The sequence below is a fragment of the Prosopis cineraria genome, unplaced genomic scaffold (assembly GCF_029017545.1).
Source record: "Prosopis cineraria cultivar Desert tree isolate PC_DT_omini unplaced genomic scaffold, ASM2901754v1 PC312, whole genome shotgun sequence".
Lineage (NCBI taxonomy): Eukaryota > Viridiplantae > Streptophyta > Magnoliopsida > Fabales > Fabaceae > Prosopis > Prosopis cineraria.
In genome coordinates, this window is record NW_026555639.1 from 17738 (window position 1) to 44353 (window position 26616).

General features: G+C 33.2%; 3 protein-coding genes across 10 annotated transcripts; 2 read left to right on the forward strand and 1 right to left on the reverse strand.

Annotated features, from left to right (window-relative positions):
- Positions 1 to 3873: 3873 nt before the first annotated feature.
- Positions 3874 to 14416, forward strand: LOC129296349 (putative disease resistance RPP13-like protein 1). Of its 8 annotated transcripts, none has more exons than XM_054934942.1 (5): positions 3878 to 5602; positions 8499 to 8714; positions 9351 to 9530; positions 11127 to 11478; positions 14058 to 14416. In XM_054934942.1, coding segments are annotated over exons 1-3 (1899 nt in total). In that variant the 5' UTR covers positions 3878 to 3921; the 3' UTR covers positions 9353 to 9530; positions 11127 to 11478; positions 14058 to 14416. The 8 variants fall into 8 exon arrangements, with proteins under 8 accessions (XP_054790915.1, XP_054790914.1, XP_054790922.1 ...); XM_054934941.1 differs by lacking the exon at positions 14058 to 14416 and adding an exon at positions 12764 to 13367; XM_054934943.1 differs by lacking the exon at positions 14058 to 14416 and adding an exon at positions 12764 to 13367 and having other exon boundaries at positions 9478 to 9530.
- Positions 14417 to 15928: 1512 nt separating this feature from the next.
- On the reverse strand, positions 15929 to 19038 carry LOC129296351 (nascent polypeptide-associated complex subunit beta-like). Its single transcript, XM_054934948.1, has 6 exons — positions 18910 to 19038; positions 17550 to 17617; positions 17037 to 17185; positions 16892 to 16948; positions 16651 to 16689; positions 15929 to 16341 (listed from the first exon to the last, which is right to left on the reverse strand). The coding sequence occupies exons 2-6, from the start codon at positions 17615 to 17617 to the stop codon at positions 16166 to 16168; spliced, it is 489 nt and encodes a 162-aa protein (XP_054790923.1). The 5' UTR covers positions 18910 to 19038; the 3' UTR covers positions 15929 to 16165.
- Positions 19039 to 22539: 3501 nt separating this feature from the next.
- On the forward strand, positions 22540 to 25361 carry LOC129296353 ((+)-borneol dehydrogenase 2-like). Its single transcript, XM_054934950.1, has 3 exons — positions 22540 to 22566; positions 22714 to 22785; positions 24264 to 25361. The coding sequence occupies exons 2-3, from the start codon at positions 22739 to 22741 to the stop codon at positions 25060 to 25062; spliced, it is 846 nt and encodes a 281-aa protein (XP_054790925.1). The 5' UTR covers positions 22540 to 22566; positions 22714 to 22738; the 3' UTR covers positions 25063 to 25361.
- The last annotated feature ends 1255 nt before the right edge of the window (positions 25362 to 26616 follow it).

The following is a 26616-nucleotide window of genomic DNA, read 5'->3' on the forward strand; positions in this document are numbered from 1 at the left end:
CAACACACAATACATACATACATATATGTATATATATGTATATTTGAAATAACACGAAAAGGTTAGGAACTTGATAGAGATTTCAATATAATCATCCAGCTACCAAGACTTCTTTTGCTTTAGCTTTTTCACCTAATAACTGTGAGTGAATTTCTACAATATCACAATGAGAGAGAAGGATCAAGATCTAGCTTAGCATTGAGTTGATATACACTAAAAGGAATAGGTGTGAGAACTGGAAGAACATATATGCATCATGGAGTTACATTTAACATACCAATTGGGTTGCCACAAAAATAGGCAATACAACTTGACTAATGATTATAATAGCAAAAGATCAAATTAAGTGAAAATTGATAGAAATTTACAAGTTATTTATATAATTGAAGAACTATGGTTCCTCAAAATAAAAATAAAAATGAAAACTAATAGGAAAAAAATCTTGATACATCATCAACAATCAGATTAGTGAATTGCAGCAGAGAAAGTTTCAAGAAAAACCAAAGCAACAGAGTACTGATAAAATCCAAACCTTCTAGTAATAAGCCTTGTGAATCTACTCCTCAACTTAAAAGTAATGAGCCTTATCATTCTCTTCTTAATGAAGAAACTTCACATCCCATTCTTCTTCCCTATTAAAGTTACTCCATCATCTTCCTTTCTTTCTTGTAGCCAAAAGAAAAACACCAAAGAACCTTAGGTATGCTTCATTCATGTTTCGGGGTGTTTCTCTTCTTAATGAAGAAACTTCACATCCCATTCTTCTTCCCTATCCAAGTTACTCCATCATCTTGCTTTCTTTCCTATGGCTGAAATTAAAACACCAAAGAACCTTAGGTATGCTTTATTAATGTTTAGGAGTGAAAAAATGAAGTCATTTTCACTTGGTGAGAGTACTTTCCAAGCATTCTGTTTTGGTTTTTGCTATTGAGCAAATATACTTATGCATTCATGGACTGATTCTCCTCCAATGTAGTTAGGGTGAGGTGACATAAAAAGCTTGTGCGTAATCTATTTAGGCAAACTGAAGAAATGCACAAGAGAAACATGGCTCCAATAATTTAATAAAAACCAATACTCTATAAGTAGAAAGTAATATAATTTAACAATAGATATTGAAAATGATAGCATCTTTATCATATGACAACATCAGGCTGATGATAATTTAAGCCACTACTTTTTCTTGAAACAACCATAATAAGAAACAACTTAAAGAACTGAACTAACAATACACTCATATTCTTATATCCTTTCCGCTTCATGCAAATCTTTCTACTTCTTATCAGTAGCTACTCATAAGTTGTAGGAAAGTGAAGTAGTTTTCCTGATAGTTAGCTTCATGAATTGTTCCTAGAGAGATTGGCATCATGTTAAAACCAAACCCAGATTGAAAAACAAAATGTAGTGATTCAGCATACCTCTTAGATTTTTATACAATTCAAATTCAAATAAGATAGCCAAAATAATAGCTCCCTCATTTAGATGCTATTCCCCATTCATGACAATATTTCAACTTTTCATCAATAGTTACTTTTAAAATAGGCTTTTAAGATAAAAGTTAAAAAAATGCTACGTGCCGAATTATTATAATTATTTAACTCAAACCATTAATTCATGTATATATAAACATCATACTTAAATATGCATTTCTAGAATCAAAAAAATCAAATAATATATATAATATCTCAGGTAAGTTTCCATGCCGATCATCTGTATGTATACTATTTATTTCCATGTGTCTTCTTAGTTGGAAAGTCAACAATTTCGTCTGCAGTTGCATCATCGTCTCCATTTCAAATTAGCATGGAACAATAATTTGGGCAATTTAACTACAAATCCAGAAAAATTACATTATTTTCTTTCACAGAACAGAAATATGACGTTATCAAAATGGAACTGGATAAAAAATAACACTTTAACCCATATAAGCTTGGGGAAAACATGAGAATAAAAAATTAAATTCGATGGTAGTCTAGAAGCCAAACTCATGAGCCCAATAACAAAGAACACCTAATGGATAATATAAATGTAAATGTGAGGCTGCGCTAAAAGGTCAGCATTTTTATTATGTCAGATTGGCAGAGAGAGAAACACCACCAGTGATCCATGTTTTAATTCTATGGGCAATGACAAGCCACAAACTCTTGGTTAAAATAAAGTCCTGCCATATTTAACCAAAAAAGGAAAAGCCCTTCCATTGCACAAATAATAAATTTGTAGCTCTAAAACATGTAATAAGCTAGTCCTCACTGTAAAAGAGCATACAAAAGAGATGTAACAATGTTCTGCACCATATACTCTTCCATTAACCTGACGCATTCCATCAAAAACTTGTCTTCTTCCTCCGTCCATAGTTCCTTCTTGTACTCACTCCCTTCTCCTTCTTTCATCGTTTTGATTTCTAAAACTCACATATGTGAAAGGAAAGCACTTCCCTTGAAGCAAAAATAATAATAATAAATTTCAAACAGAGCTACAATAAAGGGATAATTGGAGAGCATCTTCCGAAGGAGGGAGTGGCGTGACAAACAACTGGAGAAATGAAAAGATAAGAGAAGTTAGAAGACGAAAAAAAACAAAAAGGATTTTAAGACCAAGACTGAGGAACGTTGCTTGGTTCGTCTCCATCAGTCTCATAAATGAGAGCAAGAAAGGAAATGAGTACAAGAACATCGCATGTCTAGTAAACATCTAGTAATGAAAAAGAAAAAGCTTATCTTCTTAATAGCATATATTCATAGTTAGAAATTCTCAAATATAACTACTCAACGAAGATTAAAAAATAAAAAAAATCCACATACACGTAGAGAGACAACATGCAGAGGTCGGAGGCAAGAGGAGGAAGGAAAAAAAAAATCATACTCTGCAGAGGACACCCAAAATAAAGGAGGACAGAGGCAGAAGTCGAACTTGGATGAAGAAGCACCGGAAGGACATCGACGCTAGAGGAAGGAGATAGAGGATGAAGCACGAGGACAAGGAAGGAGCTGGAACTTACAGAAGCACCGAAGGAAGGCTGTTCCCGTCAGAGTCTGGTAAAGAAGCTGTTGCAAAGGCCGTCGATTATGGTACGCCATTTGCAAGTTGGAGTTCTATGGGGAGAAGACACTTGAGTTCCTGGCTGAAGGAGACGCTGAACTTCTGAGGAGGGGAAGATGCGTTCGGTTAATGGACCAATATTTTTTTAAGCCTACATTTGATAGGGACAAGTCGCCCATAAAAAATAAATGATCAACGTAGTTTATGGGAAGATCAGAATGGCCATGACCTTCTTATTGATAGAAAGCTTGGTAGGAAAATGATAGCTGAAGTGAATTCATTCAATGGACTGATTTTTTCAGGCCTGCTCTTAAGAGGACAAATCACAAAAATAGAAAAATGCAGGGCGTGCTTTAACGGCAGCGGAGAAAAGGCGTTACTTTGTCTTTTTTCGTGCAAGAAGGCAGAGACATTAGGGTCCCAATTTCGTGCAACAACCCCTGAACAAAAGAATTAAAGTTACTGATGAAAGTGAAGACGTGGACAATTTTGAGTATAAAAGGCTGACGCATCGATAATAACTAATAACCAAGGGATAGGAAAGTCTTACCATCTCATTGAATCATGAAGCCGTGGGGAAAGAGGAAAAAAAGTGAAATGAGCTTATTGCACACCGATGCTTTAGCGTACCTGAAATATTCCCAGAGGAATTGACCCAATAAAATTACACGGTGTCTTCAAATACCGCATGAGGACAAAATAAAGAAAAGACAACATAGTGTAGATAAGGATTCTCTAGGGAAATAGTTATATTAGATATATTGATATTGTCAAACTAAAGAATGCAAACAAGGAGTCGTCATCAACCAAAATATGGGTTACTCACGACTTTTCTTCTCGTGAGGGTTCGTTGATGCAAATAGATAACTTGTCTATAGCTGGATGTGTAGTCCTAAAAAGAGAATCCAACCAAAGCCAGACTTCTATCGAGAAACGAAGCATATAGCAGAAACCATGGCTGCTGAGCTTGTGGGTGGAGCGTTTCTCTCTGCTGCTCTCCAAGTTGCATTTGATAGGCTGTCTTCTACTTCTGTCATAACTCACTACTTCCGATCAAGAAAGCTCGAGGATAGCTTGCTCAAAAAGCTTCACATTACCCTCATTGCTGTGAATCAAGTGCTTGATGATGCAGAAGCAAGGCAGTACACTAACCCCAATGTCAAGAAGTGGCTTCATGAGCTCAAACACGCTGTGTATGTCGCTGATGACCTCTTAGATGAGATTGCTACTGAGGCAACCAGGTTGAAGTTCGAAGCTGAGAATCAAACTGCGACCAGTAAGGCACGAGGCTTCTTTACTTTTGTTAATCCATTTGACAAACACGTGGAAGCTAGAATCCAGGAAGTTCTTGACGACCTGGAGTTCCTTGCAAAACAAAAGGATGCTCTCCGATTGAAGGAAGGCTCTGGTGGTGGTTGTGAAATTGGAGTTGGTGGGAGAGTATCAGATAGATTGCCGACTACGTCTCTGGTAGTTGATGATTCCAGTATATATGGTAGAGATGGTGATAAAGAACAAATAATTGAGCTTTTACTTGATGATGATTTGAGTAGGAACCCTCTATCTGTGATTTCTATAGTAGGTATGGGTGGGTTGGGTAAGACCACTCTTGCTCAGCTAGTGTACAATGATGCAAGGATGGAGGATCAGTTTCAACTCAAAGCTTGGGTATGTATCTCAGAAGAATTTGATGTTGTTAGAATTACAAAAACAATACTTTCTGCGCTGGGATGTTCACTAACAAATTATGAAGACCTGAATCAGCTTCAACTAAAACTGAAAGAGAAACTGATGGGGAAGAAATTTTTGCTAGTTCTTGATGATGTCTGGAATGAGCGCCAATCCAATTGGGAAGCCTTGCAAATTCCTTTCTCTTGTGGAGATTTGGGAAGTAAGATCCTGGTCACAACACGCAGTGGAAAAGTAGCGTCCATTGTGGGTTCAATTAGATTGCATCGCATACCTTTACTAAATGAAGAAGATGGGCGGAAGGTATTTGCTGAACGTGCATTCAAAAACAAGGATTCTAGCATGTGTCCAAATCTTGAGTCAATTGGTGAAAAAATTGTTCAAAAGTGCAAAGGATTGCCTTTAGCCATAAAAACATTGGGTGGCCTCCTAAATAAAAAATTATCAGAGAAACACTGGAATGAAATTCTTCATAGTGAGATATGGCAGTTAGATGGTGAGACTGATATAATGCCAGCTTTAAGATTAAGCTACCATTACCTACCTTCTAATTTGAAGAGGTGTTTTGCATTTTGTTCTATATTTCCTAAAGACTACGATATTGACAAGGATTCTCTAATCCAGATGTGGATGGCAGAAGAGTTGTTGCATTGTCATCAAGGGAAAAAAAGTATGAAAGAAATAGGGAATGAAGTCTTGAGTGAATTAAAATCAAGGTCTTTTTTCCAGAACTCGAGATTTGGTCATGACAAGTTAATCATGCATGATCTTTTAAATGATCTAGCAAATTCAATCTCTGATGGATTTTGTTCAAGAGTAGAGGGTGGTAATGTGCAACACATTCAAAGAAAGATCCGCTACTTTTCATGCTCAGGTACAATTGATAACAAAATGTTGTTAGAATCTATTTGTGAGTGTAAGTTATTACATGGCTTCCTACCACTCTCACCACTACAATCCTCCATTGTCGAGGGTAAAGATGTGGGTGAAATGTTGTCAAGATTTAAGCACTTGCGAATTTTGGACTTGCAAAGTCATGAAACCATTAATAAATTGGGTGATTGTATAAGCAATTTAAAGCACCTTCGTTATTTAGACCTTTCTCACACTAGAATAGAAAAATTACCAGATTCAATTTGTATAATGTACAATTTGCAGACTTTAAAATTGCTTGGATGCAATCAAATTTTTGAGTTACCTCTGGATTTGTACAAATTGATCAATCTGCGTTATCTGGACCTTTCTCAAACTAGGATCAGCAAATTACCCGATTCACTTTGTAAATTGCATAATTTGCATACTCTGAAATTGCGACAATGTTCATCATTGGTTGATTTACCGCCCAATTTTGATATGATCATCAATCTTCATCATCTTGATTTGCATGGGACAAATATAAGGGAGATGCCAATGAACATTGGAAGGTTAAAGCATCTTAAAAATTTGACTGCCTTTTATGTGGGAAAGCAAAGTGGGTCTAATACTAAGGAGTTAGGGAAACTCAATTATCTTCAAGGCTGTCTTCAAATTTCTCAGTTGGAAAATATAAATGATGCAATAGATGCCAGAGAGGCCAAAATGAAAGATAAGAAGTACTTAAATGAATTATATTTGAAATGGATTGGAAACAATGAGGATTCACAAAATGAAAGGTCCATCTTAGAGGTTCTCCAACCTCATGTCAACTTGAAAAAGCTTTTTATTCACAACTACGGTGGCACAAGGTTTGCAAATTGGATTGATTCTCCTTATCTACCCAATTTAGTATCTCTTGAGTTGCGGGCTTGTAAATATTGCTTTTGTTTACCATCACTTGGGCAGCTACCCTCTCTAAAGATGCTTCATATTTCTCAATTAGAAGGCATAAAGAAGATTGGGTTAGAGTTTTATGGGGAAAATTTGTCACTTGCTCCTTTTCCATCCCTTGAATATTTTCACATTTCTGATATGGGTGAATTGGAAGAATGGATGCATTTTGATGGTGGATGTTTCCCCTGCCTTAATAAGTTTTCTATTAGAAATTGTCCCATATTAAGGAAGTCCCTTCCTCTACACCTTCCATGCTTAGAATATCTACAAATTGAAGGATGTCAAGACCTGGAACTTGAATCATTCCCTATGACAGATTTCTCTTATCCAAAACTTGAATGGATCTCCCTTTCTTCCATGACCCATTTTAAGTCACTGCATGAAGACATGCATGCACTTCTTCCTTCTCTTCGTTATTTACAGCTATATCACTGTCCACAGCTGCAATTGGTTTCTCAAAGATGTTTGCCTTCAAGCCTTGTCCACATTTCAATCCATGATTGCCCCAAACTCATTGCTTCTCGCATGAGATGGGGCTTGCACAGACTTCATTCTCTACGAGATTTATTAGTGGGTGCTCATGAGTTTGAAAATGTTGAGTCTTTCCTAGAAGAGGAACATATGCCACCCAATCTAAAATGTCTTTATATTGATAGATGTTCAAACTTGACAAAAATAAACAACAACGGTCTTCTCTCCCTCACATCTCTTCAATGCCTACATATTTCCAATTGCCCAAATCTCCAATGCTTGCCAGAGGAAGGTTTACCCAAATCCCTCTCTCAATTATGGATTTCTGGAAATTGTACATTACTAAAGCAGCAGTACCAAAAAGAGGATGGACCAGGCTGGCCTATAATTTCTCACATTCGACTGGTATTTATTGGATGAAACTACATGCCATGAGTTTTATGAGCTTATAATACGCTCTTATAGGTACTTATACTTTATGCTACTATCTCGATTAGTTTGTTCAAGTCATCATAAGTTCTTAGATCAAAAAAAGGTCATCATATGTTGTGTAATATCTGAAATTGGTATGACTCATTTATTATATAAAGCCATTTGTTTCCACTGTCTAAGTCTTAATAATCTTTTGCTTCATCACCTTTATGTATGATCACTAAGTAATTAAGGTATCTTTTTTTTCTTCCCCTTTTGGCTGAACAACTAAGATATCTATTACTCTTTCTGATAAAAAATGTAAGGCAATTTTTGAGAGCTTGAATGTTAAAAAATGTAAGGCATTTTTAGTGTTTCAAGATGTAATTAATGTGTATTTTCTAAAAGTGCCCTTAATAAGTAAATCATTTTATATTTATTTGAAAGTGAAACATCCTATTAAATAGGGGTAAATATGAAAATATGGTGTTAATTTATAGAAAACGAACTATTTGATTGGAGGTCATGATTCATTTAAAAATGCCTTACATTTTTAATGGAGGGGATAATTATTAGAATTAGTAGAGACTTGTTCAATGAAACAAAGATATTAGACCGTTTTATTTTAAATTATATATGTTAAATTGTGTATTTTGAGAATGTTAATATTTTTTTGTGATTATATGTAAATACTTTTTATATAGATGAATATCAATTTTAGAACATAAAAGTTCCAATTTTAAAATATTTCTACTTAGGTAGATGAATATCTTGAAGATTTGGAGTTTTTATTTATTGAAATAGAGATAACGATTTACTCTAATATGAGAATAATTTATATATATATATATATATATATGAGCTTGGAGGAGGAAATCATAATACTATATCCATGATCATCTTTAATGCATAGTTATACATGACTCTGGGATTGTCATCATCCTTAACAAGCTCAAAAGTTTATTGTCAGGCAGGGCTTTCTTAGTCATCTATAACACATTCACATCTGCAATTTTTTGTGTTTTCAAACATGATGCCGTCTCATTTGCATAAGCTTTTTGTTTTTGCTCCATATGCAGAAATGCTGAGCTGGAGACCATTGATTCGGACTATGCATAGTTTCTCGGAATCTCCATTTGGGCAGTTGTCAAAGAGCAGAAGAACAATTGGTGTTGGATGCTTCAGTTCGGTTATTGTTTGGCTCTTCACCATGAAAGTAACAAAGAAGGATCCATCATTTTCCATCAAAGGAGTGTGGCTGCCGCTCTTATTGTGCTCTTGCTCATTATGGTTCTGTAAGGATCTTCCTTTCTTGGCAGATAAAATTCTTCTCTGTTTGGTTTCTTTTTCTAAACGTTTGATTTCCCAGACAAAGTTCTTTATGTTTAAAAGAATGTGATGGTAGGTGTTCAAAAGTTGTACCTGATTTTTTCTTTTCATTTGTAAGAAAATAGAAAACTTTGGATCAATAATACAGATTGATGTAAAGTGAAGAGGCAAGGAACTGAGAAAATGCAAGTATTGTTCTGGAAAGACTTAGAAATTTCTCTGTACAAGCCTTGTTTTACATATACAAGAGAATTCAAAACTGATGTTTTGACTACTGTGATGTGATAGGAGATATGGAATCCTATTCATTGAGAGAAAAATTTGCTATCGATTCTTCACTTTTTAATGTTCGAGAAGCATTGGGAATTAAAAAAAGCGTTTCCCTTTTTCGTTAAGATTCTGATTTACAATTGAAAGTTTTAGGTTAATTTGTTTAAAGGAAAGAGGACGAAATGCAATTAAGAAAGGCATTTCTTGCCTTTTTGTTATAAAATATTGAAATTTTGGCTTCAATGATGCTCAAGAATTGAATTAGAACCCGTTGTAACTTTTGCTGATTTTCTTCAACAGCTTTTATTAATAATAGCTTTCGCTGGTTGCAGAGTAGTTAAGCTAACAGTTCAGACTTTGGCGTAAATTTTGATTTCACTTCCACCAAAGGAATTTTTGTTTTTGGGTCTTATGAAGGAACCAGAGTGACATAAAATTTCTCAAATTCCTTGGGTACAGGATTTGCTATAACTACATTACAGGAGTTTCTTAAGCTTCTAAAGCCCTTGCAGGTATTTCTTTCACCTTATACTAATGTGTCAACTTCACTTTTAAAATTTTAACTTTCTTCTTCACATAAAGACGTTATATTTTGTAGTCACTTCTTTGTTCTGTATTATGTTGGAAATTATTCTCATAAACTAAAACCCATACACTATCAAACCCTTGCAATTAAAATATCTTTCTGCTGTGTTACAATGGGAAGATAAAGTTATTTCTTAAAATTAAAGTTCTGCTTTGATTTTTCTTTTTTTAGGGATTTGATTTCCTGGACAAAGTTATTTGTAGGTTCGAGAATTGGACAGTAACTGTCAAAAAGCTTTTTGTGTGTGTGTGTGTGTGTGTGTGGTACTTTTCATTTGTTAGAAAATAGAAAACTTTGAATGTTTGATGCAAATCTTATGATAGGAGATGGTCCTATATGAATTTGGTTTAAGATATGGAATCTTGTTTATCTGCAAATGAGTTTTCTGCTAAATGAGGATTAATGTGACCAATAGTATTCTGCTGAAAAGACTTGGGATGAAAGACAGTTGTCTAAGATAGACATTTAACAGTTGAAGCTTACATTGTTCTGCATTTGCATTCCCTTCTGCTCATCTTATACTCCCTCAGTCCCAAATTATACAGCAACTTTGGTCAGATTTTGTTATCCCAACGTATAAAACAATTTGAGAAAAATAAGGTTTTATTAATGATACTTTTTCAATATTACCCTTCAAGTTTGTAGGGGTATTTTTGAAAGTTTATAGTTTTGATTTGGAAAAATAAGTTTATAAAGTGTTATTATTTTGTTTTATTGGTGTGCGTGATTTTGTCTCAAATTGTCTTATAATTTGAGACGAAGGGAGTATTTGTAATTCAATTTGAATTTGAGAAAAATAAACAGAAAGAAAAAGATGGTGACCAGGCGTATGAACACTGCAACTGTTTTGAAACTAATAGGTTGCAAAATAACGAAATTTGTGAATTGAGTTGCTCAAGATCAAAGGCACCTCTAGTGCATATATCTCCTACTCTGTCACTGTTTCTTAATGATTGATAACTATCATAGAATTTTGCAAAGAGAAATGGATAGTATATGCTGATGAAGTTATTGCGAATAGTATTTTATGACAGTATGAAACTCAGCTGAATACATTGCTCCATATCACTCTTTTCTGGCGGAGTTTTATTACATTCCATAATTCCTCTTGGAATGTAGTCATGCCAAAATTGATTGTTGTGCTTTCGGACAAGGGTGGAGCCAGGATTTAAGAATAAGGAGGACCAAGATTAAAAAATATATATACTACAAAGTTTTTATAAGTTTTAGGGGGGTCAAAAGTATATAATACCTATATAATATAAAGAAAATTTTAACAAATTGGTGGGGCTGTGACCCTCGCTAGTCCTCCCTCTCTCTGCCACTGCTTTTGGGTTTCCTTCTTTTCATTATGACTGCATTATCATTGAATTCTCAGTTCAGAAGTGAAAATCTGATATTTTGGTTCTCAACTTAGTTTTCAATTCTAAGAATGTCCACCACCATCCATGGCTTGATTCTGGAGCTTGAGAAGCTTTTATTTTGATGTATTCAACCATTGTATATTTTCTTGAATTTGCAGGCAAGGTGGTGATGTTAAAGCTGTTAAGAAGAGGATTTGTAGCAAAAATCCCAATACTTAATTTCCTTCAACCATGATAAGAATGTAAATCTTAATGTAATTCTTGGACAGTGTCTATTCCTCATTCATGCTTCGTTATGTAATTTTACTGAACTTAAAATTAACATCCTTGCTTTCCATTTCTATGATGTTGTATTAAATGATCTGTTCATCTGAGATTTTGTAGCAGATGAAAATGTTGATGACCAATATAATTGGAGAACAAATTCAAAACCAAAGGACTATGTCCCTTGCTGCAATAGCCACCAAATTTACTGGTCCTGGCTTTTCTGTTCATCCACTTACACTGAAGGTGAGAAATTAGAGAGCACTCCTTGCAGGATTGAGTGGCCTACATGCTCTTAGTGTACGTTTGGTTTTCCATTAGCCAAATGTCAGTTTGTCACAAAAGTTCATTTGACGAAAGTTAGTTTAATAAAAGTTAGTTGTTATAACGAAATTTATATTTGGATATATTTTTACAAAAGTCAACTTGATAAAAATTATTTGGATTATGATAGTAAAATATGCTTTTGAATATACAATTATCAAATAAGATATTGATTTATGATGATTTGTAATTTTTATTATACAAATGTAATATATTTAAAATGCTTAAAAAATGTGATAAAATTTTTAAATAATATAAAATTTGATATTTTAGATAATAAGAATATAAAATATAAAGTTTGATATATTGAAAACATTATATAAATAATTCAATATACATTAACATTGGAAATTAACATAATTTAAAAAATATATATGATAATTTTATTTATTAAAAAAGTTAACCAACTGAGCAAACCTTTATTGTTATTTAAATGATGATTATATTTTTAATAAATTAATAATATTTTTTAAATAAAAGAATAATATATTAAAGGGATAATATGGTCAAATAGAAACCCACTTTTTAAATCCTTTCCTAAGTTACTTTGCCAAATCCACATGCAAATCACTTTAAGAAGTACTTTCAAAAAGCACATTTTTTTACCTATGTCGTATCCAAATGGCTTTCAACATCTTAGATGCCAGGATGTGCTTTTCAGATGCCAAATGTAGTTTACTCAAATAGGCCCTTAATTTTCCATAGATATTTCAGTTTGGATCTTCTTTGGGTCTTCAACATTAGAGGAAGAAAGGAGGACCCATCATTTTCCCAGCACATCGATGCAGTAGTTTTTGTTTTACTCTTGCTCATTATGGTTCTGTAAGGATCTTCCTTTCTTGTAAATGAAGTTCTGCTCTCTTTGGTTTCTTTTCTAAATACCAACCATGTTACTATTGTAAATATGATAGGAGATGGTTCTGTTTGAATTTGGTTTAAAGATATGGAATCTTGTTTGTTTGAAAAGAAGTTTGCCAAATGAGAATTAAAACTTGAACTAACAGTACTCTGCTGAAAAAGAATTGGGAAGATATTGAAACTTCAGTTTTAGTCATGCTAGATAATTGACATAATCAATCACCATATAATTTGGCACATATTAATTCTAACTCATCCTTCTTTTTCCCCCCCTAAATTTTCAGTACCCTTGCACTGGCTTTTGAAAATGTGTGAAGTGATAATTAGCCTTGAAGTTTGCTGGTTGCAGGTGGTTTGTGATCCCCTACCAGTTCAAACTTTGTTGGTAACATTGCAATCTGGCTTTAGTTGGTCATTCCATCTGGGGTCAGTATTTTTGTCTTATGAAGGAAGGTGATATTATTTGGCACAAATGAAGAACTTTGTGATATCAATCAAATTAATGATTAGTTCTAGCTCTTGGCTTATTTCTTAAACAGGAGTTGGAAATCTTTTAATTTATTTATAACTGACATTAATATCTTTTGCCTACTTCTCCCTTTGTATCATCTCTTCACTTTTTAATTTTTTTTTTTAATTCGTAGTTTGATTTGAAGCTGAAATTAAATTGCCGAGCTTGTCAATCAATGTTGCAGTAAGCGAACGACTGGCAAAAACTAATGGCACATAGAATATTGAAATTTATGAATTAGTTGCTCATGATTGAAGATATCCATTGTCCTTCAATATACTCTTGCTTTGTTTCTTTAAGATTGATAGATGTCCTAGAACACTTCAAAGAGAATAGGATAACCAATAGATGCCTATGAACTATGAAGTTATTCCCACTAGTATTGTATGAAAGTATGAATCTAGATTGTTTCCATTTGTTCAATATAACTCTTTTTTCTTAAGAGTTCTGCTATTGTTCATGATTCCTCAAGAAACGTAATCATGCCAAAATTGATTGCTGGGCTTTTGGAATTGATTCATTTTCATTAGGCCTGCATTTGCTGTTGTAGTCTCAGTTGAGTGGTGAAAATCGGATACTTTGGTGCCTAACTCACTTGATTTTCAACTCTAATAATGTTGAACACCATCAATGGCTTGATTCTTCAGGGTGGAAGACTTTTTATCTTGATGTCTTTTGGGGCATGGATGAGCTTGTTGATGTTCTAGAATAAGTGAAGTAGTTCCAATGCTTCAGGCAAGCTAGAGATGGTATCAAAGCTTCTAAAATAATGAGGGTTTTAGCACCAAGCTTCAACTGACAAGGTGTACAAATTTAACTAGCGATCTCGAGTTTGAGCCTTAAGAATGCAATTGCATTAAATACTTGGTAAGAAAGCTTTGCTGTCCCTTGCGATCCCACCCAGCTTGATCTGGGTCTTGTTAAACCTTCCTGTTGAAGTAGGGCAGTCAGGATACCAGGTGATCTAATCCCAAAAAATAAAATATTAATCAAAGGGGCTTTGTGGCAAATGCCAATACTATACTTTTACTTCATTCAACCACGGTGAGTATGCAATTGTTCATGTAATTCTTGACACTATTCTGATATGACATAATTTTGTGAAACTGAATTTACAATCCTTGCTTTTCAGTTCTACGTTGTGCCAAAATGATTAGTTCGTGTGCTGATTTCCTAGCTGGAGGAAATGTTCGAAGTCAAAGAAGAATCATGTTCCAGCAATGGCCAACAAATGTAGTGGTCCTGGCTTTGCTCTGAAGCACACAATTGGACTTTATGCTGTTATCATTGACACACATGGAAAATCTCTGATATTAGTGATTATGATTTTTTGTATGTATGTGGATGTAAATTGTTGCTGCTGTTTCTTCTATAACATCTTCTAATAGTGCTTGGAATTAGTTCTGTTACTTGAGCATCATCTGGGGCAAAATGACCTATTTAAAGGGTATGAGAGATTAATATGATATTTATGTGTATATTATAATTAAGAAATTGTGGTAGCCAAATTCAATATTCTTTTTTTTTTTGGTGAAAAAGTTCAATATTCTTTTGAATTGATAGAGTTTTATATTTCTCTGCATACATCTAACTTACCTAATTTTTTTTAAGGCAAAATTAATCGTTTGACTTTTATAATTTTATTTTAATAAAAACTCAGTCTTTAAATTTTTGTTTGATAAGTTGTCCTTATAATTTTGACTTGGTTAAAATTTATTTCCCAAATTTTGACTTTTCTAACTAAGTACTTAGTTTGTTGTTAGTCTTCACATTATAAAAAATAAAATATAAGAATAAGATTATTATTAAACTCAGACATCAATGTTTTAAATTGCTAAAATTATAGTGATTAAATTATTTCAAGTTAAAAGTTTATGAATTAAGTTAGCGAATGTACTTCAACCTAAGCAGAAAAGATCAATTCAATTGTTACCCAAAACAAAAAAAAAAAAAAAACAAGAAAACGAGAGATCTATTTAAAAGGCATGAAAGATATGATGTGTTTGGAATGAAAATTAGATGAAGTTTTCAGTTCAAAATAGAGAATTAGATAAAGTTTTTCCTTCCCTTCCTTTAAAATATTTTTTTTCCTAAAAATTTTAAAAACATGCTTTTAACTCTTTGGCAATTACAAAATCCGATTTTTAAATGGGGAGAAAAAAAATTCTACGTCAGCCTCCTCATCGAACATTTTTTTTTTTACGAACTCTTTATCAGTAATTAGAAGAGTATTTTCAGAGTTTAAAAATTATCTGTGATAAGTGATTAGAAAATTACACACACACACACACACACACACATATTGGTTAAAAAATTAATTATTTTATTATTCACATCATTATTGGCAAAAAAAAAAACTATTTTTATTGCTTTATTAATACGATTGACTATTACAACTGATTATTTTATAATTAGCATTTAAAATATATTAGAATAAAAATATCAAAATAGAAATCGAGAAGTTAGTTCCTGATTATAACTAGAAAAAATATCGTCCAACCAAGTGGAGATGAACAAGTCTACATGCTACATTAGATGCGTTGAATCAAGCAAACAATCAGAAATTCATTTTTAGCAAATCAATTAAAACATAATTTACAGCGTATTGCATTATAAATATTTCCAATAATGTAGGAAAAGCTCACCAATTTTCATGAATTCTCTGTTCATCTAACCAGCAAACACTGGGCACACACGACAATAGACAATACATCATGCTGGAAATTCAACCTTGTCCTCCTTGGAGAATCCAGAAAACTAGTAGGAACAAGAAATACTTGACACACCTTAGTTAGGCACTTGATCCTCACCAGCTATATTTCATGGAACTACTCTCTACATATCTCCATCATTAAAAAAAAATTGCGAAGGAATGCAGATATGGAGCATCAGTGCAACTTGAATTGATTTTTCCATGGCACTACATGATGCAAAATACCATCCAACAAAAACTAAGCAACAATGGATGTGGGTGGCAGATAAAAATCCATGGAACAGAAAACGTAAATAAGCAAAATTGATTTCTACCTTCAATTATGATGCACATACAATGGGGCAAGCTCTAGAGCAGTACAACATCTAGAGTTGGTTGGCGAAAAACCAGATTTTGAGTATGTCAGCTGAAGTATGTAACAGAAAACACTTGAAATGCTTAAATTTGAAAAAAGAAAAAAGAAAAGGAAAGGAAAAAGAAATCCTTAAAAAACACAGGAGATATTATAGAGAAGGCCCAGTGAAAGTCTAGGATGCAGCAGCAGGAGTCTCTTCAGCAGCTGTCTCGAAGGTTTCGCCAGCAACAAGATCTGGGACTTCGTCGTCATCCTCTTCTTGTGCAGCAGTAGCACCGGCACCTGCTTCAGGGGCCTGCCTCTGAAATTGCTCTGCTAGCTTCTTCAGGTTCTCCAAGTTATCTGGTCCTGCAGTTTTTTTTGCATAAACAATAAGACAATACAACAATAACAACAACAAGCCTTTATCCCACTAGGTGGGGTGAGCTACATGAATTGCAAGACGCTATTATGCTCTATCATTTATCAAACTTTTAAAAATATTATTAATTAAGAGATTGCGTTCAACAACTTTTAAGAGTGTTGTTCTCTTAGGCCTTCCTCTACCCCTCTTAACAGGCTCAAAGTTATAAACAATAAAACAATATCCAGTTAAAATGGGATGAAAGGAACAAACAGAAAAACAATATAAGATGAGAGGATGTGCAAAGGGCATACCTAATTGGTTAATAATAGTAGGAAGTATATCTTGCAACTCTGCAAAACGCGAAGATAAAGATGGAAAATAGAATGTCATTCTAGATTACCACGGGGCATAAATTCAGAGGCACAAACAGTCAAGTTAATCAATACTCATAACAGTAATGAATGTGAATAGAAATGAGAAGAATGCTCATGTCTGCAAACTCCCCACCAGTACAAGCTAGATAATTATCAAGTCATAGGAAAGGATGCATACTCTTTGTTTGAGGAGCACCACTGACAACCCACGTGTTAGCAGCAATGGATGCTTGGACTGCAAAAAAAATATTAAATAATTTTATGTTGACACACTAAAAGATAGGATAAAAGAACACAGCCAAAATACCACCAATTTATGTTACCTTTAGGATTTAGGAATTGGATGACTACATCATCCTTGAAAATGTTGACCTCCTCAATTGCAGGTATCGCATTCACCCCTATTCTCTTCAAAGTGCTCTGAAGCCTTTTGTCATCTGTGGTCGTTGTCTTGTGGACAGCCTTCTTCTTCCTATAAGTGACAGAAAACACAGCAAAGAACAAAAATATGGTCCCATTACTCATCAAAAACTCATCATATGCAACAAATCATAAAATATTAAAGGCATCAATTAGACCATCATTCAACAAAAACTGATAACAACAATATGGTAAATCCGGAAAGTTGAAACAAAGAATTAGCTAAGGCAATATATAAGTGTGCAATGAAGGATATGCCAAAAAATAAGCAAAAGAACAGATGTCCATATACAATTAATAGTCCAATAACACGTGCAAAAACATAACAGATCTTATTCTTACAGCAGTAGATGCCAAGAAACAATGATTTCTTTCAAGGTTAAAAGAAATATCATGAGTTCAAGATGTAAGCCCACCTCCTCATGGTACCCTTCCCACCAGTTCGAACTGAACCAGCCATCTTCATCAGCTTTTCCCGATTCATCTGTTTGAGAAACAAAAGCATTAAAACCCAGTAAATAAATTTTTTTTATCAGACTTTATTTTCTCCAGTTAGTTCATTAAACTTAGTCTCGATGTAATTGGAAAAAAAAAAGGAAATGATAATGCTACAAGCAAGAGTTAAAAAAAGTAAAAATTAAAAAAAGGGCAGCGGGTGCAGGGTGATCAATGGACAATCAACTTTTAAGAAGAGAATTGCAATACAACCCCAAAACCTGAACACACTGTTATAGCAAGGATCAATTGATTCACTCACACACACGCACCGAGAGCAAGAATCAATTAACAAACAGAAGCACACATGCATGCACATATACAGAACGTGGGCAAGTGTCAATTGACACTGGGGTTAGACATCAAGCTTTTATGCCTTTTACTACTGTAAAATAGGATCAGGATGACATCGATATTGATTCATCTTGCGGAGTAGATAAAATTATGATATCAATACCCCATAGAAAATTTTTATAAAAATTACATCACAATTTGTGTAATCAATTACTTGTTAGTTTTGTGTATTTGAAATGCATATTGTATGCTAGTTTTTGGATTTAATGGTGGGGCACCAAACAATTTTAGAAGGATGATATTCAAGATAAGAACGATTGATTCAATGAAGAAGATTGTAAGAAAATCATTTTATAAAAAAGCTATTTAGAGGAGTAACATTTATTTTGATTGATACAAGAGGTCAATTAATCCATCCTCTGCATCTATTCAAACTCACTTGGGTGCATGTGTGTACATGTTTCAACTCACGAGAAAATAAAGAATCCTTATATGTTGTTTCAGTCTAAACCCTGGATAAGTTTCTGCCAGAAACATCGCTAACTGCTAGTTCTCAACGAAAAACATAAATTCATAAGCTTCAATGAACTAAGGAGCTCCCAAGCCCAGCATTTCACCAGTGCACTATACTATAATAGAAGTGTCAACAATAATAAATTGAAAAGTTTATGATATGATAAAAGAAACACGAATCCAAAATCCCTACTAAATCTCACTTCCAGGTATCGACCGATTCGAAAATCCCAAAAGCAAGACGAGAAAATCAATACAACCAAGAATATAGAAATCACTTGTACACCCCATCTTCGATCGGGAGCTCAGAAGCAGACCCAAATATAAACTAAAACCATCACGGAAACACTCGACAAAGCCAATCCACGTCAATTCAGCGCCAGAAATGTGACCGATGGTAATAAGAAATTCTCAGTCAAATCGATAACATCGAAACGACATCGGAAGCATGAATTTGAGCAGAAAAGCCAGTACCTTTTGTTAAATTTGTTAGGAACTGCGGTTCTTCGAATCGTCAGTAAGATGGTTACCTCACTGAAATGGAAGGCTTAACCATACAAGAAGATAAGGACTATCTCTTTATATCGAGACCCGCAAAAACCCTAGCTTTTTCTTATTTCCCATCAAAACCCTACATCTTTCAGGGTCGGGTAGTCCGACTTGAATGAGTATCCATTAAGAAAGCCCATTTTTGTGATCCGAGTGAAATGGGTTATTATGAAGAAAAAGTCCATCTTTGTATTGGACCGCACCGGTTTGCCTCTTTTTTTAAACCCAGATTCTAAGCCTTTTTTTGGTAATAATACTTAGCCTTTTGATTTGCCAAGTGGACCAGCTTACTCTTCAAGTATTTGCAAAGGAACACTCAGTAATTTAAATTATTGATCATGGAGTTAGCATTGTGTAGCTTTGACTTAAGATGGTCAGGAGTAATAATGGGTGAGTTATACTGATAATGCCAACCATTATGTTTGGTAATTATTATGTTTAAAAAATACAGGGTTAGAAAATATTTTTACACTTCAACTATTGACTCAAGAGCATCTAGTATCTCAAAATAAACGTGATACATTTTTCTCTTTCAATAGTTTAAAATGCTGCATTGGGCACCAGCCATTAAAAAAAAATTTACTTTAACTATTTGTTAATTGAAAAAAATTGTAAAGAAAGACATAAAAAAATTACAGAAAAGGGTCCATAAAATTGTAAATAAGTAACTTATAAGAAAATTAATATTAAGTAAGGCCCCAAGATAATGGTTACTCAAAATCATATTCTAACCTTTATGTGGGTAAAAAATAACATTTGTATCATATTATTTATATGTAATTTAGATGACTTAATTAATATTGATTTTTTTATAGAATAATTTTACGAGTCTTTTTTTATAATGTTTAAGGTCTTTTCTACAATTTTTAAGTTAATGAATAGTCAAGATTAACATTTTAAATGACAGGATATTTAATGTATTATTTTTAAATATTAACAAAAATTATATCAAATAAAAGTTTAGAATATCATGTGTTTTAAGTGGACCCATAGAATTTGATATAGTCTTATATGCATACGAACACCACTGGTGACCCAATCTCCCAAATTTTCAGTCTCTGAAGTCCATGGCTCTAACATGTCCCATTCCACTTATCTTTCACTGCAAGACATCTTATACAAGTTATACTCCCTCTGATTTAGAATATAAGCATTTTTTCAATTAATTTTAATTTATAACATAAGTAATTTAATATATGTTAAAAAAACTTTTTTTCTATTTTACTACTTATATTTATTACCCTATATTCTTGTGCAAATTTACTTCTCACTCATCATAAAATATATTGGTAATTAGGATTAAAAATTAAAAAAAAGAAAATAATATATATTTTATTAAAATTAAAACTTTATTAATGTATGAATTTTGTAAAAAAATTATTTATATTTTGATCCGACGGAATTATAATATAACCCCTAAACTGGGAACTCCAAAACTCATCATTTCATTGATGCACCATACTATAATATCTGTAATTAAATACCTTTTAAGCCATACTAAATAAACAAAAAGTTCATTGATTATATAAAGGATGAAACAAACAAAGCCACAAACCTATATCTAATTGCTATAAATCTCACCCGAGTAAATCCACCATTTCCATAATCTCACTACATCAAAAAGAAAAGAAAAGATAGCACAACCCATGAATATAAAAATATATGTACTAAACCCATGTAAGTTATTATCAAAGAAATCCACATGTGAGTGCAATGCCAAAAATGAAATTGAAAATAATGAGAGATTAGTCAAAATTGGAAATATCAAAACGACAGAATAAATTGTGCGGCTCATCTTCAAGTGATTGGTATACCAAGCCATGGGGAATGAGTTAGGTCAAGTTTGTTGTGATAGGCTAATAATGGCATTAGAAAAGAAAGAATGAGCGAAAATAAAAAAGAAATATTATTTTATATTATAATATTTATCAACTACTATTATATCATACTCGAAACGTTTTCACATTTCCATTGTTTTCAGTTTTTAAAAACTTTTTTTAAACAGAAAAATTTAAAAATTAACTTGGATTAGTGTTTTTGATTCAATTATTTTTAAAACTGTTTTTGTTTTTGCTTTTTAAAACAAAAAAGTAAAAATAAATTTAAGTTGTTTTCATTTTATTTTTTTATTTTTAAAATATACTACATTTGATTATTAAAAATTATAGTTATGTTGATTAATTTCTATCGCAAATCATTATTATTAACTATTTATAATTATTACTATTGATTTATTTTTTAATTTTAAAATTATTTTTAAATTAATATAACTAAATAAATTTTTATTTTATTTTGATTTGAAAAATAATTTTAAAATTTGTATTATAAATCAGTTTTTAAAAATAAAAAATAAAAATAGAAGATCAATTTTTGATTTTTCATCTATTCTCTTTCACCTTATTTTGTTTATTGAGATTTTTTTGTCTCATCATAAACTCAAACGACATGGGACCACCTTTAGAACAGGACACAGAACTAAAATCTATTTCTAGTATCAAACGTTGAAGATAATTAAGAGAACTATTCTGGTCTTAATGTAATGTAGGATCTCAATTTTCTGTCTTCCACATTTTCATTTTTTTCCCTCACTTGCCCCCATTGATTGCACCAAATTTCATATTCCAATGTGCTAAATAATTAAAAAGAATATTTTAAAATAATCAACATCTTTAATCTATATAATTTAATTAAAAGAACTAAATTTTGTAAGAGTTTTGATTTACTAACTAATAAATAAATAAGGTTGAAACTTTAAAGACATGGTAATTAAAGCTGTCAATTAGGGCCGAGCTCGTCAGGCTAGTCCTTTTAAGTTTGAAAATAACTGAGGCCGAGCTGCTGTTTTGAAAGGAAAAATGATAATTCGGGTTTAAAAGGATCGGCCCTTTTAAACACGAAAATAAAAGAGCCGGCCCTTTTAAGCCCTTTTATTATTTTTTTAAAAAATTATAATATAAAAATAAAAGATTAAATATATAATTTAAAGAAATAAACATATTAAATGCACTCATTCATTCCTCATTTATTTATTAAGATTTAGCTGATAATATTATTTAAGTCTAGTTTTTATTGGTGTTAACTTTGATGTTACTATTTGATATTAAACCTAAATGTTTTAGTTTTCTTTATTGTTGTAGTGTAAATTAATTTAAATTTATTTTTTTAAACTTAATTTTATGTATAATAACTTTTTTATGATTATAAATATATTTTTTATAATTTTAAATTAAAAAAATAATTTTAAAAAAAATAGGGAAAAGGTCCCGAGGTTAGAGTCAGGCCTTATAAAATGAAACCCTGACATACAATTGAATTTATTAGGATCAGCCTATTTAGACCCTGATCCTTTAAGGGCTGGCTCTGATTAAAAGCTCTAATGATAATTGGTAGCAAAAGCCGCTGAAACCTGGCCGCCGGCGACGGGAAATGCGGTAAGAAGTGATGGGTAATAACCGTGGCGTAAAAAAAAAAAAAAAAAAGGGAACAGTAATGGTAACCTTAAACTTGATCTTCTCCCCTGGAATATTGTTGAATCAGATTCCATGTTCCGCAAAGTGAGGCTAATGCAATCACAAACCAGAGGTAAGTCTCCGCTTAGTCACTTACTATACATGGAGACTTACATATATTCACACACACACACACACACACTCTCTCTCTCTCTCTCTCTCTCTCTCTCTCTCTCTACACCCATTAGAAATAAAATCAATCGTCTACTTTGTTTCTCAGCGAAAGATAGTGAGGTACCACAACTATGTCCATCGTCAACGTCGATTCTCAGTCCTCGCTTCCAGCTCAAAGGTAAGATATGGTTGGCTCTTGAATTTCTTCCCTTGTTTGTTCGATTTCTGATTCCAACTTTGCATGAAACTTTCAAATCCTTTCCGGGGTGATAGACATCTGTTTTCGGATTTAGATCTACTTGAAGCAACTGAGTGAGTGGATTTCAACTTGTATGCTATCAGATTAGGCGAGAGCTTGAGTTTGACTAGCTTTGACGCTTCTGAACTTGCACTGTTTTGACTTTTTTGCTAGAAGCTTCTTGTCCCTTTTGATTATGTGCATAATATAATAATATACTTAAATTTCAACTATGGACCTATCTGCTTGAGTTCCAGCTTAAATTTTTTTTATACTCTCGCCGTAGCTTTTTATTTTTTTAGATAACTCCTGTTTGCTCGAATGCTTTCTTGTTGGTTTCCCAAAGTAGTTGTGTTTTCGGAAATGCTTTTGCTTGTTATGCTGTAGTCCTCCTTCACTGCCCTTGACAACTATATCGAACTCTTCAACCTTGTACCTAGCTGAAATTTTTATGAAGTCTTCAATATACATATATATATGGCTGTCAGTGTATCGAATTAAGTTTGTTTTCCCGTTTTCGGTTGTTCTTCTGGCTTCGTTGAGAATAACTTTGTTGTTTTGTCTTCTGTTTCTGTTTTCTTATTTTTTGGAATCTTTAGAGGTTAATCGACTAACTTCTCAGTTTGTTCTGTAGTTTTATGAGTCTACAAATTTGCGTTTTGTGGCACATCTTTCTAAAGTTTTGTTGTCAATCTTGCTCCCAGTTCAGTACTATGGTCTTGGTGGATAGTGATACATGATAAATAATGATATTTGAGTACATTGGAAGTAGGATGATTTGTTCATATGATCTTCTTGAGTGGTCCAAAGCTTCTGGTAAAAAGAAAGGGGCCTTGTATTCTGGACTGATGCTGTATCCATGTTTCTAAAATAGACACTTGTGCTAATACCCAAACTGATCATGCACCATGGTAGAGAAAAATCTATCCTTGTGATGAAACCGTTTCTGTATGCAGTAAGTGAGTGTTTAATTGTTCAGTGAAGCCAGGAGTTAAGAGAGTTTAATCATTCTTCTATTCTTTCTGTTAAACTTTGTGTGAAAGCTGGGGTGATGCCATAGAGTGACTTGTCATTTTATTACTTGCCTTGTATACCAAAAAAATAACTGATAGATCCATAGGTATACATGATCAATATATCACAGAGAAAAAATTGCTTATTGTGAGAGATTGACAGCACAATCTGACATATGGATCTGATATATAGATGGCCAGACTTTCTATTTTTGGAAAATAATTACTTCCATATTCTCATTCTTTACATTCTATTCCATGTTTGGTTTCTGTAACATTTCTGTCCATAGCCCTTTACTCATTAACATCCTTTTGTTTAAATGTTCAGTTTTTCATTTCTGCATCATTACCCGTGCTGCATTTATGCCGTGTCGCATTATGTTCATTGTTGTCTCTCTTCCTCAGGTTATTAGGCAAAGTGGCACTGGTTACAGGGGGGGCTTCTGGAATTGGAGAAAGCATTGTGCGTCTATTCCACCACCATGGTGCCAAAGTTTGCATTGTTGATGTGCAAGATAACCTCGGTTTGCAGGTTTCAGAATCCCTTGGTGGTGACCCAAATGTTTTCTTTTTCCATTGTGATGTTGCAGTAGAGGATGAAGTTCGCTCTGCGGTGGACTTCACCGTGGACAAATTTGGCACCCTCGACATTATGGTCAACAATGCTGGAATTTCTGGATCGCCTTGTCCTGATATCCGTGATGCAGATTTGTCAGAATTCGAGAAGGTATTTAATATAAATGTGAAAGGAGTATTCCATGGGATGAAACATGCGGCGCGAATCATGATTCCATTGAAGAAGGGATCAATCATTTCCATGTCCAGTGTATCAAGTACCATGGGGGGCTTGGGACCTCATGCATACACAGGGTCCAAGCATGCTATCTGGGGGCTAACAAAGAATGTTGCAGCTGAACTGGGGAAACATGGAATAAGAGTGAATTGTGTGGCACCATATGCTGTTTTCACTGCTTTGTCTTTAGCTCATTTGCGTGAAGATGAGAGAACCGAGGATGCTATAGTCGGTTTTCGTTCATTTACTGGGAAAAACGCCAATCTGCAAGGGGTAGAATTGACTGTCAATGACGTGGCTAATGCTGTGCTCTTCCTTGCAAGTGATGATTCAAGGTATGTAAGTGGTCAGAACCTCATGGTTGATGGAGGATTTACTAATGTTAACCATTCCCTTAGAGTTTTTCGATGAAGAGTGGATTTTGCATGTTATTGTTGGCGTCTTAGAGCAGCTTTGGATCTGGCTTTTCTATCAATAAATATGTTGAGTTGACATATCGTGTATTTGATATGATGTCCATTATTTGCATTTTACTTATCTTGTATTTGATATGATGTGCATTATCTGTATTTTACTACCACTGAATATGAATCTTAAGACTCAACTTGTGCTAGCCATGAGGGGATCCTTATGGTAGCAGAGAAAGATAAGTGACAGTTGATGAGACAAATATGATGGCCTATGGTTTCAAATATAAATTTTCTTGGATCCATTGTTTCTCAGCTTTGCAGCATTTTTTAACCCTCAATATCTATAAACTGAAAACTAAGATTTTTCTGGGGTCTGCTTCTCTCTTGATCGTTTGGTCCAATTACCCCCAAATGCACCATTGGATCTAAAGACAACTTTGAGCCCATTTTTTCCAAATTGAAAAGATGGAGAAAATGTATCCTTTCTTTTTCTCCTTTGCTGATTATCCTGAAGAGGATGATAATTAAATTTTAAAAGATTGAATCAATGACGGTTAGTTTTTTTGAGAGAAAAAAAGGTTTTTTTTTTTTTTAAAAAAATACATTGCAAATGCCGATTGAGATAATTATCAACAAAAATGTCAGTTACAAAATTACATTTGAAATATTAATGTATTATTTACAATAAAAACTTTTAAATTTATAATTGTTTGAATTAATATTTTTAATTAATTTTTCAAAAAATTTTGTTGGGAATTTACCTAGTATTGATTTAATTTTCTAGGACCTAATTGTTACTGTCCTATTATTCAGAGCCTTGCACCTCTGCTAGCTTCAGATGCCGTCTAAAATGCCCCAGCCTCCATTAAAAACTCTCTTTGCCTCAGAACATTTCTGAATTGCTGCAAGAGCAATAAAATCTTGATAATATATTCTTGAGAGTGAATATTTTAATATCAAGATGCTTTAAAGTGAACTGAACTTGTATTCCAAAAAAAAAAAGTGAACTAAACTTATCTTAAAGAGAGAAAAATACAACCAAAAAAAAAAAACTTAAGCTAAGCATTTGGTTCAACAATCAAGACGTTGTATCTTTTTAACTAATAGATTTTGGGTTTTGAATTTTGGAAATGTAACTATGTTAAACACTTGGTGAGAAAACTTGCTGCCTGAAAGGGTCTTGTGCATGCTCGAAATCAAATTAGTTTAGTCTTATTAAATCCCTTCAATTCGAGTCTGGCAGATCTAGAATATCAAGTGCAACTAAAAAAAAAAAATGTTGGATCATTTCTTCAGACAAAATAGTTTCACTTCTTTTTCTTTATCTCTCTAATCCATGAATCCGTAAACATAAAGTCATTGGTTAAAGAAAGTGAAAGTGAAAAATACGATGTGCCCAAACAAGATCATCAAAGTGTGGTTATAAAGTAAATCTCAAAATTGGCCTTTTACCTTGAAAATGAAAACCTTTAGATCTCAAACTGGTCTTTGATTTTAAATCACACACATCTTATTTTGAGTGTTCAGATCTCAAATCGGCTTTTAACCTTAAATA

Coding starts and splice junctions, on each gene's coding strand:
- LOC129296349 (XM_054934939.1), top strand. CDS start 3,922: ATGTGTAGTCCTAAAAAGAGAATCCAACCAAAGCCAGACTTCTATCGA.
- LOC129296351 (XM_054934948.1), bottom strand. CDS start 17,617: ATGAATCGGGAAAAGCTGATGAAGATGGCTGGTTCAGTTCGAACTGGT. Junction 16,690..16,891: donor TGGTGCTCCTCAAACAAAGA/GTATGCATCCTT, acceptor CGCGTTTTGCAG/AGTTGCAAGATATACTTCCT. Junction 16,342..16,650: donor TACTATTATTAACCAATTAG/GTATGCCCTTTG, acceptor AAAAAACTGCAG/GACCAGATAACTTGGAGAAC.
- LOC129296353 (XM_054934950.1), top strand. CDS start 22,739: ATGTCCATCGTCAACGTCGATTCTCAGTCCTCGCTTCCAGCTCAAAG. Junction 22,786..24,263: donor TCCTCGCTTCCAGCTCAAAG/GTAAGATATGGT, acceptor TCTCTTCCTCAG/GTTATTAGGCAAAGTGGCAC.